Source organism: Apis laboriosa, unplaced genomic scaffold, assembly GCF_014066325.1.
Source record: "Apis laboriosa isolate Shangri-la unplaced genomic scaffold, ASM1406632v1 scaffold40_cov151, whole genome shotgun sequence".
Taxonomy (NCBI): Eukaryota; Metazoa; Arthropoda; class Insecta; order Hymenoptera; family Apidae; genus Apis; species Apis laboriosa.
In genome coordinates, this window is record NW_025223180.1 from 929,227 (window position 1) to 942,349 (window position 13,123).

General features: G+C 37.6%; 1 protein-coding gene across 10 annotated transcripts in view; it reads right to left on the minus strand.

The window, feature by feature from the left end:
• Nucleotides 1–5,129: 5,129 nt before the first annotated feature.
• LOC122715719 (nucleolysin TIAR) overlaps nt 5,130–13,123 on the minus strand; it is a 472,996-nt gene continuing 465,002 nt past the window's right edge. For 7 of the 10 annotated variants that reach the window (XM_043938112.1, XM_043938123.1, XM_043938122.1 and 4 more), the window contains 4 exons: nt 11,429–11,670; nt 8,738–8,918; nt 7,408–7,515; nt 5,130–5,570 (listed from right to left, as the gene is read on the minus strand). In XM_043938112.1, coding sequence (XP_043794047.1) covers nt 7,468–7,515; nt 8,738–8,918; nt 11,429–11,670 — 471 coding nt within the window. In that variant the 3' untranslated portion in view covers nt 5,130–5,570; nt 7,408–7,467. Of the gene's footprint in view, nt 5,593–5,774; nt 6,443–7,407; nt 7,516–8,737; nt 8,919–11,428; nt 11,671–13,123 lie in introns of those variants that run through there. The other 3 variants (XM_043938113.1, XM_043938116.1, XM_043938117.1) reach the window with 3 other exon arrangements.

The following is a 13,123-nucleotide window of genomic DNA, read 5'->3' on the forward strand; positions in this document are numbered from 1 at the left end:
TTACGTTCTTACTGTTTTCTCTTCGTTTCACTTAAAAGCTATTATCCTTTTTTGCTTCTTCTTCTTTTTTTTTTTTTTCCCCCCCTTTTTTTTCTCTCTTAATCTCACACGCACAGCGCTTTCATTCTCGCTTCACGACGAATTTCAAAATAACAGCTTTCGTCGCCGCTGCACGTATTGGTATTTTTTATATATATATATATAATATATATTTTTTTTGTATTTATATGTATGTATATATATATATATATATATATTTATTTATTTATAATTCTTTCGTTTCTTCCTCGCGATCGGTACCGTGTCCTTTTAGGCTGCGCATTTTATTTTATTTTTAGCTTGTGTCGAGAAATGGAACTCGTTGAAACTGTGTCTCGAATAGAGCCAATCATTTTAATTAACGTTCACGCACGATTTCTGGGCGAATTTTCGTGACGATCGACGAATTTTGCATTACTTCGTTGTATTCTCGTGTAATTTTCTTTTTTTTTTTTTTCTTCGCTTTCTTTTCTTACGAATGACTGTTACACGTCTCTCGTATTTATATTTTTAATTATAAAACAATTGACGGACATAGAGCGAAATATGTTTTGATGTTGGTTTTTTTTTTTTTTTTTTTTTTTTAAATCTTGGGCCACAATTCTTATGTTTTCAGGTTCTTTTCTACGATAAAAAAAATTTCTTCTCCTCATTGTACAAACTTTTTGATTCAATTTGCAATACGTATTTGCTCTCGTGTTAAAGTATCGACACAACTGAACCAGAATTATGATGAATGAAAGTATATTGCACCGATTCGTCTTCGTGTCTTCGTATCGACGCTTATATTAAATATTTTAATTAACCGCTAGAAATATCAACAATATCGAGCGATAAAAGATTTATCGTTCGTAAAATAAAACGTTAGAATAAAAAATACACGGATCAACGAGCGAAACAATTATTTTTTATTAACAGGCGTTTCAAACACGCAAAATCAACATTTCTTCTTTTCTCTCTAAATCGCGATTAAAAATTTCAACAAATATCTCAACCACGGCCAACTTTCCAACTTTTTTCTTCGTCGAGATAGCCTTTTCTTCTTTTTTTTTTTTTTCCTTTTCTTTCTTTCTTTTTTTTTTTTTTTTTTTTTCGTACTTCAGGGAAGACACTAAGAAGATTATCGAATTACGCGTACCTGTCAGATTTCTAATAAACTTACGTTTTATGTTTCAGGCATAGAAACGTTTGCTTCGTTTTCTTCTCGCCGAATAGAGCAATATTTAGTTTACGAGGAATTAATGGCACGAAATATTTGTGGTCCGCGAGATGGACTGAAGGCACACCTTTTATATCCATATCCACGTACTACGGGTAATCGAATCGTTTTTTCGGGAAATTATTATTTTTAAATTTACTGATAAATTCCTAAACGCTACGTTTGTCCCAAGCGGGTTTGATTTCGTCGATTCTCTCGTATTCTATCTGCACTCGCAAATATGTTCTCTTCAACGTCTGGCAACGTCTCGCAAACGTTCCCCCCTCCCTCCCCCCCCCCTGTATCGTTCTTTGATCATCGCGTTTTTTTCTCTTCTTCTTCTTTTTTTTTCCCCCTCCCTTTTTTTCTTTTTTTTTTTCTTTCTTTCTTTCTTTCTTTCTTTTTTTTTTTGATTCGAAAACGCTTGTCGAAACGCTTTTGATTCGTTTAAAGCACGATCCGTCTATCTTTTGATTAATAACAAAGTCGCCCGCCTCTCTCTCCTCCCTCCCCACTCTCACGTTTTTTCTCCCTCCCTCTTGTTCTCTCGCCCGGTTTTCACCTCGCTCGTCCCCTTTATCGTTTGTCCTTCTTTCACACTCGTCCCTCTCTATTTCCTACGTTTCTCTATCAGCTCTATTCGGTTCACTCGACTAAATCCTATGGGTTTCGTCGCAAACGGGGATACTCGTACTCGTGGATTTTGCACCACGCGACCACGTATGATGAGACAGTTTCATTATTGAAAAAAATACCGTACAAATACCGGAGGACAGAGAGAGAGAGAGAGAGAGAGAGAGAGAGAGAGAGAAAGAGAGAGAGAGAGAGGGCGGCTATCAAAGGGCGATTTCGAGCGACGAAACAGAGGAAGTAGCGGGTGTACGAAGCATCGGATCGTGCTTAAAACCGAAAGAGACGAAGCATGGAGTAAGAATAGACGAGGAGGAGGGATGGTTACGAAGGTCTAAAGCACGGTGGATCATAGATAGGCAAATCAGATGGGATTACTTCGTACCTCGTTATACTTGTTAAACCGTCGTCGATCTTCGCGTTTTTTCATTTTTTTCTTAATCCTTAATCTATACTCCCCCCTAACGATCTTTCCTCTCTCTCGTTTTTCCTTCTTTCCGTTCCTCCAACTATTAAACGGCAACGGTTTAAAGGGTTAAAGGAATTTTGTTTATTTTTTTTTCCTTTTTCTTTTTCTTTTTCTTTCTTTTTTTTTTCTTTTTCTTTTTCTTTTTCTTCTTCTTTTTCTTTTTCCCTCCCTTCCCCCCCTGGATACGACGGAGTTACACAAAGAGAGACAACCTTTGATAGATTTGAATCGGAGGACAGGGATACGCATTCGCGAGGAAGGAACTCTCGACGGATCCTCTAATCTAACTTTCGTGCTGTTTTTTTGTGCAATGTGTCTATCTATCTACGAATTGTTTTTAATTCTTTTTTTTTTTTTTTTTTTCATTTGCTCTCGTCTCTCGCTTGTGCTTAATTAATTTTTCAATTATTCGCAGTTTTACTCTCCTCGTTTCGCTCACTCTCTTTTATTATCAACATTCTCTCGTTTGTACGCGTATCATGCGTATCCATGCACGCTTAACACGTGTACTCTCTTACTCACGTTTGCTTGTTTCGATTTCGTTATTATTATTATTATTATTATTATTATTATTATTATTTTTTTTTTTTCTTTAATTCATTTTGCTTCGATTCAGATCGGCCAAGTCGAAATTCGGGACGTCGGGACAGACCATTTTTATCTCGATTTCCACTTTTTTCTTTCTTTCTTTCTTTCTTTCTTTCTTTCTTTTTTCCTTTCTTTCTTTTTTTTTTTTTTTTTTTTTTTTTTTTNTTTTTTTTTTTTTTGATTCCTTAAAAAACTCACGTCGCGTGTCCCTTCTCTCCAATCTATATATGTATATACCATTCGTTGTTACGAATTCGTGGCTTACGAAGCTGGAAAAGCTGAGAGCGAGTTTACAGTATAGAGAGAGAGAGACGCAGGGATAATACGATTTTGTTTCTTCTCATTTCCTAAGCTTAATGATTTATTGCTTAAGCGTCTTAAAGTCGAGATTTTCCCCTTTTTGGTTCTATTGGTATTATATAAAAATCTAAGGTATTAAGTTAAAAACCACGGTTAAGACCAGACACGATTGAAGTTGGAGTCGATCGATCGCTGGTTCGACGCTCATTCGATCCTCGATCCTTCTTCTCTCCTTCTTTTCTTCCCTTCCCCCCTCCCCCTCTTTTTCCCTTCTTTCTTTTTTTTTTTTTTTTTTTTTCGAACTCGACGCGCGAACAGCATCGGTCGACACCCCTCGGCGCATACGGCTGATATTTTTTTTTTTTTTTTTTTTCTCTCTTTATAAAAATATCCAACTGTCTAAAGAAGTGCCGCGTGAAAAGGATCAAAGTCGAATAATAAAAACGGCTCTTCGACACTAGCCTGCGAAGACTTCGCTTATGATTTGTCTTTTTGGCCTCGAGTCTGTGATAATAAATATAATAAACCGAAGATAAGAAGTCCTCGCAGTATGGCGGAAAAATGGATTTTAAGACACGTGGATCTTTCAGTTCCGTGGTTCGCGATAGTCGAGTATGGGTTGTACGAAGGTTGTATGTATGTTTAATTAGTTCGCTCAGGAACAGCGGAATCGTCGAATTATTATTATTATTATTATTATTATTTTATTATTATTATTATTATTATTTTATTATTATTATTATTATTATTATTTTATTATTATTATTATTACTATTATTATTTTATATAATATATTTTTTCCTCTCAAGGTCTGTTTCCGCCTTGCCGCCGAATTTCGAATCGTCCTCGAGTAACTTTTTATTATAACATACCTACCTAACTAGCTAATTGTTTGAATTTCGTTTATATAATAACTTTTTTTTTTTTCCTGTTTGTTTTTTATATTTTACCTCACGTTATAATCTTCACGAGTGTGTGTGTGTGTGTGTGTGTGTGTGTGTGTGTGTGTATGTTTTATTATTCGATCTCCTCCCTTTAATAATATTTTTATCATTTATACACCACGATTACTTATCGGTGGCCGATTCGCGATTTCGAGTAACGCGTTTCGCACACGCGTTCTCTTTCATATCGTTCGTTTTCGATTTATTAATTTTCACTTTGTTAAGCCCAAACTACAAAAATAATGAATCCGGGTTACGGGTCAATAAATACTGGCGGCGTCCTGTCGCTTTTCAATCTCTCTTCCTTTCTCTCATTCTCATTCTCTCGTTCTCTCTTTTTCTCTTACGCACTCACTCACACACGCGCGCATACATCTCTCTCTCTCTCTCCCTCCCATTCTCTTTCTTTCGCTCGCTCGCTCTCTCTCTCTCTCTCTCTGTCTTTCTCTCGAGATAAAGGAGTTTAGCGTCGATTAAATGGCGGAAAGTGCAAATCACTTTGGTTGTTCAACGTGCGTCGACTCTTCTGTAATCATGTCCTTTGTGGACGATGGCAACACACAAAATATTGGCTGTTTACGCTACAAACTGTCTTTGATGATCACATGGTGGTCCGCGTATCCCGGAATTCGTGTTTCATTACTGAAGCTTTTGACACTACCGTGACGGCAACGTTATCTATTAATTCAAGCCGAGAGAGACACTACATTACCCTACAAACTGGACGAGAGGGATACCTCCGATTTCTCGACGGTTAACCTTTCTTTTTTCTTCCCGTAAATATTGCCGGTTTATATTATATTGGACGTGGAAATTTGACGGGGAATCTTTGCAAATATTATTCTCTTCTCCTTATCTTTTTTCCTCTTTTTTTTTGCTTTCTTCTCATTTAAAAGTATATATATATATATATATTTATATATATATATGTGTGTATGTATGTATGTATGTATATATATATATATACATACATACATATATATATATATATATATGTATGTATATATATATATACTTTAAGAAATGTTTTTATTTATTTATTTTTTTTGTATGGATAAGAATTCATCCCCTTTACTCATTTACTTTGTTTTGTCTGGTTTAATAAAGCGATCGATTAATTATTACGTTTTCTGGCAATCGATGCCCACTGCTTTATGTTTCGTGGATCAAGCCGGAAGCGGCATGATTTTTGTTGCTTTTGCTGTCGCGGTGGCGTCGATGGTGACGGAAATTTTGTTGTTGTTGTTGGTAGTTGTGGTAGTAGTGGTGATAATGGTGGTGGTGGTGGTGGTGGTGGTGGTGGTGGTAACTGTTGTTGCTGTAGAAGTTGTTCCTGTTGGTGGGGTGTACTTGCTTACCATCACACTAGAAGGCTAGGCGTCAGCCAGTCCTCATCCGCTAGCTGGACCGCAACCAAGAACACACTTTACCATTTGAACACACAAACGCTGGTTAAGTCTTGGTCCGAATTTCAAGAAAAATAATAGAAAATATTTCTCGACAAACTTTCTCTCGTCTCACGCTCTTCCCTCTCTCGCACATTTCGCATTCGCGCTCGCATCTCATCTCATCTCATCTCATCTCGCTCGCTCACGTTCATCCCTCTCGCTCTTTCCTTCCTTCTTTCAATAATAATAATTCTAAAAAAAGCCATTTTATTACTTTCACTCCTCTCTCTCACTCTCTCACTCTCTCTATCTCTTTCTATCTCATATCGTTCACATTCCAACACACGAAGATACTGGTCGATCTGAATCTACCTTTACCGTGACTCAACCTCAATTACTTTCAATGTTGTAAAAGTGTGAGCAATCCATTGGAAATATATATATATATATATCGTGTTGCTTTTGTTCTTTTTTATCAGTGTCGTGTAAAAAAACGTTTCTCGGATTATTTTTCAATTGCGACGTTCGATCAATTGACTACACCCTCGTGGGAATTGATTATTTTGAACTATATATCGGATAGATTTCGGAACGATTCCAATGGGAATATTATTAACGACGATACGTAGAGATTTTCGTTCGCTCTCTCGTTCGCTTGCTTTTTTTTTTCTTTTTTTTTTTTTTTTTTGTTTTCTTGCGTTTCTTCCATCCGTACGCAATTTTTCGTACGCAATACGATGATACCCATATTACGTTCTCCAGTGATATTTTTCTGGTTGAATTCGAGGTTGAGCCAGGTCGTAGATGCAGTTTCCTTGATGCAAAGTGATATTTGAAAGTAAGGATAAGCCAGGCCGTGCGATGATAGTGGTAGCGATCACTGTGCCTGCGAATCGAAATATGTAAATAAAAATAATTCCTTCCAATGATTTCGAGTATCTCTCTCTTTTTTTCTCCCGTTTAATAACGGACGATTCAATTTGTTGAAAAATATCGTGTATATGATTTATGAATTTTTATTCGTACGTATCCGTAATGAATCGTTTAATAAATTAGGAAGTGCAAATAATATCTCAAATATTATTCCTTTGATTTCTTGCATTGTTTCAAAATTGAAAAATAGTATTTTTTTCATTTCTCTTATTTTTCTTTTTTTTCTTCTTTTACAATTCGAAAAGATTCAGCGAGATACTCGAGTTTAAGTTAAACGTAAGCCTGAATAAGCGTGTTTTTACTTCAGCCTTTCATATTCCAAGAAACATTAACGTGCACGTTAAGCATCAAGCAAAGAAGATGATGGTGAATTCGAGTGCTCATGTGTAATGGATAAATGGATGATGATCCCGCGATATGCATCGAGCAACAGTATATTGAAAGTAATTTATAACAGTAACGATTTTTAATGCAAATATTAATAATAAGCCGAAATGCTGTATATCGAATACTTTGCAGCAATTGATCGATCATTTGAATTATCCGTGTTGTAAAAAAAAAAAAAAAAATAACGTATCAATGGAAGAAAATGCTGATTTTATTTTTATTTTTATTTCTTATTTCTTAAGAGTCTGTTCGTTGCTGCTTCCGATTCTTTTACGACTTGCGATCGTGAAATATATTTCTTGCGTGGAAAAACATGCTTGCAACGAAGAAACTGTTATTAATTAAATATAAATACTTTCAAGTATTAAATTTTATTTAAAGAATTATGAGAAGAATTATATTAAAAGAAAACTTTTTCGAGTAACGACAAATGATAGAAAAAAAAAAAAAAAAAAAAAAAGTATTTGCTGCGATGAAAGATTCCGTAAAATTTCATACTGTATGTTTGAACTAGAATCCAAAAATATTTACTGCTGATGAAAGATTCTTATGCAGGATCTTGATTTATAAGTCTTTTTCATTAGTATTCCCTCATCTCGAATATGTATCGTTAGGCCCTCTTATCTCTTCAAATACATACTGAAATTAGAGAAAATACGGTATAAATTTCTTAATATCTAAAAGTGTTTTAAAATTAATTCCATCCATAATACGATTACTTTCAATAAACTGTTTAATATCGTACAAAATTGATTGGCTTGCGATAATTCTTGTTGCAGAATACAAAATACGGAATGGAATACGATATTACACGCGAATACGATATATGAGGTTATGACTTAGGTTTATCAATCAATTTTTAACAGCAAGTTTTAACACAAGGTGAAACAGCAATTGATTTACGAATTAAAATTATCATAAGAATCATGCAATTAATCGAATGATCTATCTTCGAAATAAAATTTCTCAATTAAGCAATGGCCGATCAAGCAAGGGGTATGGGACAAGTGATTAAAGAAATTTTCAAAGAAAATTCATAAGTAAGTAAATATATGTAGCTAGGAGAGGTGCTAGCGTTCGTCACATAACAACATGACACGAAATTCCAAATCGGATGAATTATAACGTAGAGAGACACAAAGAGATTTTGTCCATCGCATTCATCGAGACAACAACGGTTAAAACGATCCATATTGGAAAGCCACTCATAACACAAATTTTCGCAGTCAATCGTTCAATCGTCTGAATAATAATCTTTTACAACAGAAGCCAAGACTGGATATTTCACTAAACGTTCTCGTTAATCTGATCCATTCGTTTCGAAATATTATTACGAATTTTAAAAAGAAAGAAACGTATATCATTCTAACGTTATATCGTTATCGCCTCATAATTTATTCTCGAAAATTACGTACGAGAGGAAGTTTCTAAAAAACTTACATTTATTGTTATCGTCGCAACAAATATACACGAAACAAAAATATTTACCATGTTTCAATGCGTAAATATCGACGGGTGTTTTTTTCGGAACGAGTGGATCAAAAATACGATAAAATTGATGCAAGAACATGTCTAAAGCAGGGAGTACAAAGTTCTACGTCTCGTACGATGCATTACTTGTTAAAAGTTTGCCATCATTTTCCTCCAAAATTTTTTTCTTCCCCTCACCCTCGCATTTTCCAATTTTACTTTTTCAACAATGTCCTCCTTTAATGTCCCAAAAAAGGGATATTTACGATTTCAAACTTTTGCACGAGTAATGTACGAGTATAAATAAAGGATAGAGAAATGGTGACGAAATCGATGCACGGATAGGAAAAATAGAGAGAGAGAGAGAGAGAGAGAGAGAAATAATGGTTACCTGGAACTGTTGCATCGGGTAGGCCATCATTTGTGCCGGAGGTGGTGGTGGTGGGGGTGCGGCTTGCACCCCTGGGGGTGCCGTGACCGTCGTGGCATGGTGTGGCGGTAACTGTGGTCCCCCAGGTAATCCCTGGCCCCAACCTGCCGCCGTGCCAGCAGCGTGGACACCCATTCCCATTCTGCGTTTACAACAAGTTTTTACATAGAGAATTTTTATCACGCTATTATCACGTAAGAAAAGAAAAACGATAATGCGAACGTGCGTTGCGTTATTTTTTTCATTATTATTTCATTGTTGTTAAAATTATTCTTAAATTAAACATCGAACTTTATCATCGAATTTTGTTATCGTTCCAATCCGTTTGTTATTTTAACGTTGTAACGCGAGATTTTTCGTAGTTATGTAACGACTATTTTCTGATAATATCGATGAATATCGTGCAAACAAGTTCATCGAAACAGTATTACAAATTTTAAATTAAACGATAGAAACGATTTAATAATTAAAAAGAAGGGGGGAAAAATGGAACGTCCATTCAAGTTATCGTTGAAATTGATCGAAAATATTCGACAATTTGTTCCCCTCCCATCCCTCTCCTCCCCCTTTTTTTTTTTTTACGAGAACGTTTAAGGACGTCATAACGAAGGCGTTTTATTTCCCACACGGAACGGTTTAAACGGTAAAATCGCACGTTCCAGATTCATGAATATATGTATCGTTACATAAAGGTCTCGAATCTTTTCTACGTACAACGCACGCAACTGAAAACTTTAGGTTATCCAGGATGTGTTACCATTACTGGTTTACAATCCTGATAATGCTCGGAAAGCATTCGGATACGGTCTTTAAGGGTGCCATTTCACGGATCGTAAGAGCGTTGAAAGATATTCTCCTTGCCAGAAAGCGCACCCCCTTCGTTTCTGCCGCGTAATCTCTAAAAATTGCTCGATCGGCAAATGCACAAATTCGATTTGATGCCTGTGTTAACGGTGGAAACCGTGTGTACTAACTTCGATCGAGTTAGGTGTCGCGTGAAAATTTCAAAAAAAAATATATATGTGTGTGTGTGTGTGTGTGTGTGTGTGTGTGTGTGTATAAAATTGTTACGTTACCGTAACATTTTATTTTATTTTATTTTATTTTATTTTATTTTTTTTTTTTACATCGATGGAAAAACGCAGAAATTTTGCAGAGAATCGTTGACCGATATAACGCAATTTTCGTTTATTAAATATTATCAAATAAATTTGAAATTTTTGATATTACATCACGCGCGCATAATACGTAATAATTACAGCGGCGAATGCAAATGATTTCACTTATGACACAAATATACAAATTTAGCGGTTGCTATAGCAAGTTAAGCGTGGGAATGGAAATTCGAATACGTTTGAATTTGGCAAAGGACGTGCAAATTTACCGTTTGAACCGGTTTGATGTATGCGATTTGAAGTTCGATTAGACAAGAAATTCAACGATCGATAACAATATCGTTTGAAGAACGGAAGGAAGAGGAGAAAGGAAGAAGGAATTGCTTGTTTTCCAGATAAATAAAATATTTCCTTCGATATTTCGGCGAATCTCTTCCTTTCTCTCCCTCCCTCTCCCTCTCTCTGTATTTTCAAATATATATCTCAGCGTTATCTTATCTTATTCAAATTTCCATCGACTTGTCGGGAAATAAATGTCAGGAGATATTTAAAAATAATATACGTCTGACGTTTCCTTGACTTTGATGCCGTTTAAATCCCGTAGGGAGTGTAAAACGATGGGTCTCAACCCCTTCACCCCCGTACGATGCACACAATTGAGAGCTTTAGTTTATTTCGAACGTGTACCATTCCTGGCTTTACAGTCTTGAGAATACTCCAGACGCATTCGTAGCGCCCACTTTAAGGGGCGTCATTTCATAGATCGTAAAACCGTCCAAAGATATTCTATCCTAGAAATTACCTTGGCCTTTATACCATGTGATCCTTAAAACTCGTGCTCTTTTGTTACTACGCTACACATTCACAGGTTACGATTTAAAGCCGGCCCGCTATTTACCATTTTTACGATATCGTCAAATTTTCAATTAAATTTATTCCCCGCTTTTATCGGCCACCATTTCTCGAAAACTCTTATTCCGATATCCTAAGTTTCTACTTGTAAAACGTACGGGTATTATCGTTTCTTCCGACTTTTCTCAATCTCAAATTTTCCCATCATTATTTTTCTCCTTGATTCTACGTCGTTGACACGAGACAGAGAGAGAGAGACGCTCAACGATGTATACGAATGCGCAATTTTCATCGGTCATTTACAGACTACTGTGTCATCAACATTAGCGGTCTACTATTAAGTTCAGACATCGTTTTAACGTAGAACGTTGCAAGAACCGACTTGACCTACTGAGCTTCGTACACTCGTCTCACCGGTATCGGTCTCCTAATTGATCGAGATCAACGACGGAGACAGGATACTTAATCCACCAGTCTCGGTTTACGAAACAAAATACAGGGAGGGGGGTTAAACCTCAACTTGCATTGCTTTTTTCTTTCTCCGTAATTCGTTTCGTTCGAAGCGGCAAATATCATTCGAACGTTTTTTTCAAATAAAGAATTTATCTCGATGGAAACAAGTTTTCCATTCGAAATATTCCACGTCGGCGAAGTTAGTTGGAGAAAGTAGTCAGAGAGCTCTCACCCCATGTATTGCGCCTGTTGATACCCGGCGAACTGTCCATAAGTGTATCCCTGCATCCCTTGAAGGAAACCACCGGCTTGCATCTGCGTCGCTGTCGTCGGATAAGATTGGGGCGGGTACCAGTATCCTAGCTGGCCGGCACCGCCGACGCCACCGACGCCTCCGACACCCGCGACGCCTGCCGCCGCCGCGGCGGCAGCTGCTGCCGCCGCGTAGTATGGGTACGTCGCCGACGATAACGCCTGGAAGAGCACACCAAGATCAATGAAATAGAAAAGAGTAAAAGGCATCGCCACCGTTTCGCGCTTAACCGTGTCAATAGAGACTTAGAAAAAAAGAAGAAAAGAAAAGAAAAGAAAAGAAAAAAGAAAAATGATGATATCGGCTCGCTTTAAAAATCATCCTTCCTCTCTTCTGTCTTCTCGCCCTATCCACGCTTTCGCTGCTCTCTACTTTACCCGGCGAGGAATTTTCCTCGATCGATAATATTACGTTTCATTTCTCTCCTTTTCTATTCTTTTCTATTCTCGCTCGAGGAAAAAACGAAGCGTACGGTCATAAATCGGCGTTCGTTTGCAGTTGATCGTTGCAAACGAAGGAGCGAGCGGACGAAATCGCAATTGGACAGATATCCGGACCGAATCGCGGCGGTTAATTTAGCGAGGTTAAGAAGGGGATCGAACACGAAAGCAGCGTGGCTGCGCGGTAAGACGAGGTAAGGGGCACGGAACGAGGTAGTACGTAGTAATGCGATATCCCGGTACTCGTGGGAGAAGCGCGTTATGGGAATAGGGATCAATTAGAGCGATGTCACGGGCCGGGTAACAGTGGATGGATGGACGGAAGTACTGGGCGGAGGAGAGTGGAAGGGAGGGGGGAGGGCGTACTTGGGCCAGCATTCCCAGATCGGACGTACTTACTCGTCCTACCGGCGCTAATTGCTAAGAGACCCGACAGACACACTTTAGAGCAAGCCTCGTGAATAGACCGGAATCTTGCCCGATTCCCTGTCTCCTCCCTTCCCCCTTCCGTTTTTACTCTCCCACGTAGCGCGCCCAGCCTCTCTCGATCGACTGGGCAAAGCCCGGATCGAACTGGCAATCGAATACTCTAACTATTTCCTTTTCCTCTCGATATCTCGTGCAACCGTCGCCTTTCGCCATTTATTCTCGATAACGAGAATGCACTGGTTTTTTTTTTCTTTTTCTTTCTTTTTACTTTTCCTTTCTACACGCGCGTTGTGCGGAGCGACGAGGAGAAAGAGAGAGAGAGAGGTGTAGAAATCGCTTTTTGCTCTCTCGTAAAATCGTGCTTTCGTCTAATCTAGTTTTCAATTAGAACGCTTACGAAGCGGATACGCTTCGATCGAAGCAGTCTTATACGATAACGCGTTTGCCAAGATATCTCAATTCCCGATTCAAACCGAATTCTAGTTCTAGTTCAAAGTAGACTCGCTACTAATTGCTACCATCCTTGGCCACATACCGACAAGTTAAAACATAGTTCGAGCGTGAATTTCTCTGAAAGAGATAGAGAATTCTTCCTAAATTCGTATTCCTTCCTTCTCTTCTTTTCAACTCTCTTCGCTCTCCGTTCCACTCGCGACTCTCGCGCCTCGATCCTTTCCTTTCCTTTCCTTTTTTTTTTCTTTTCTTTTCTTTCCTTTCCTCGCGAAATTTTCGAAATCTTCGAGGT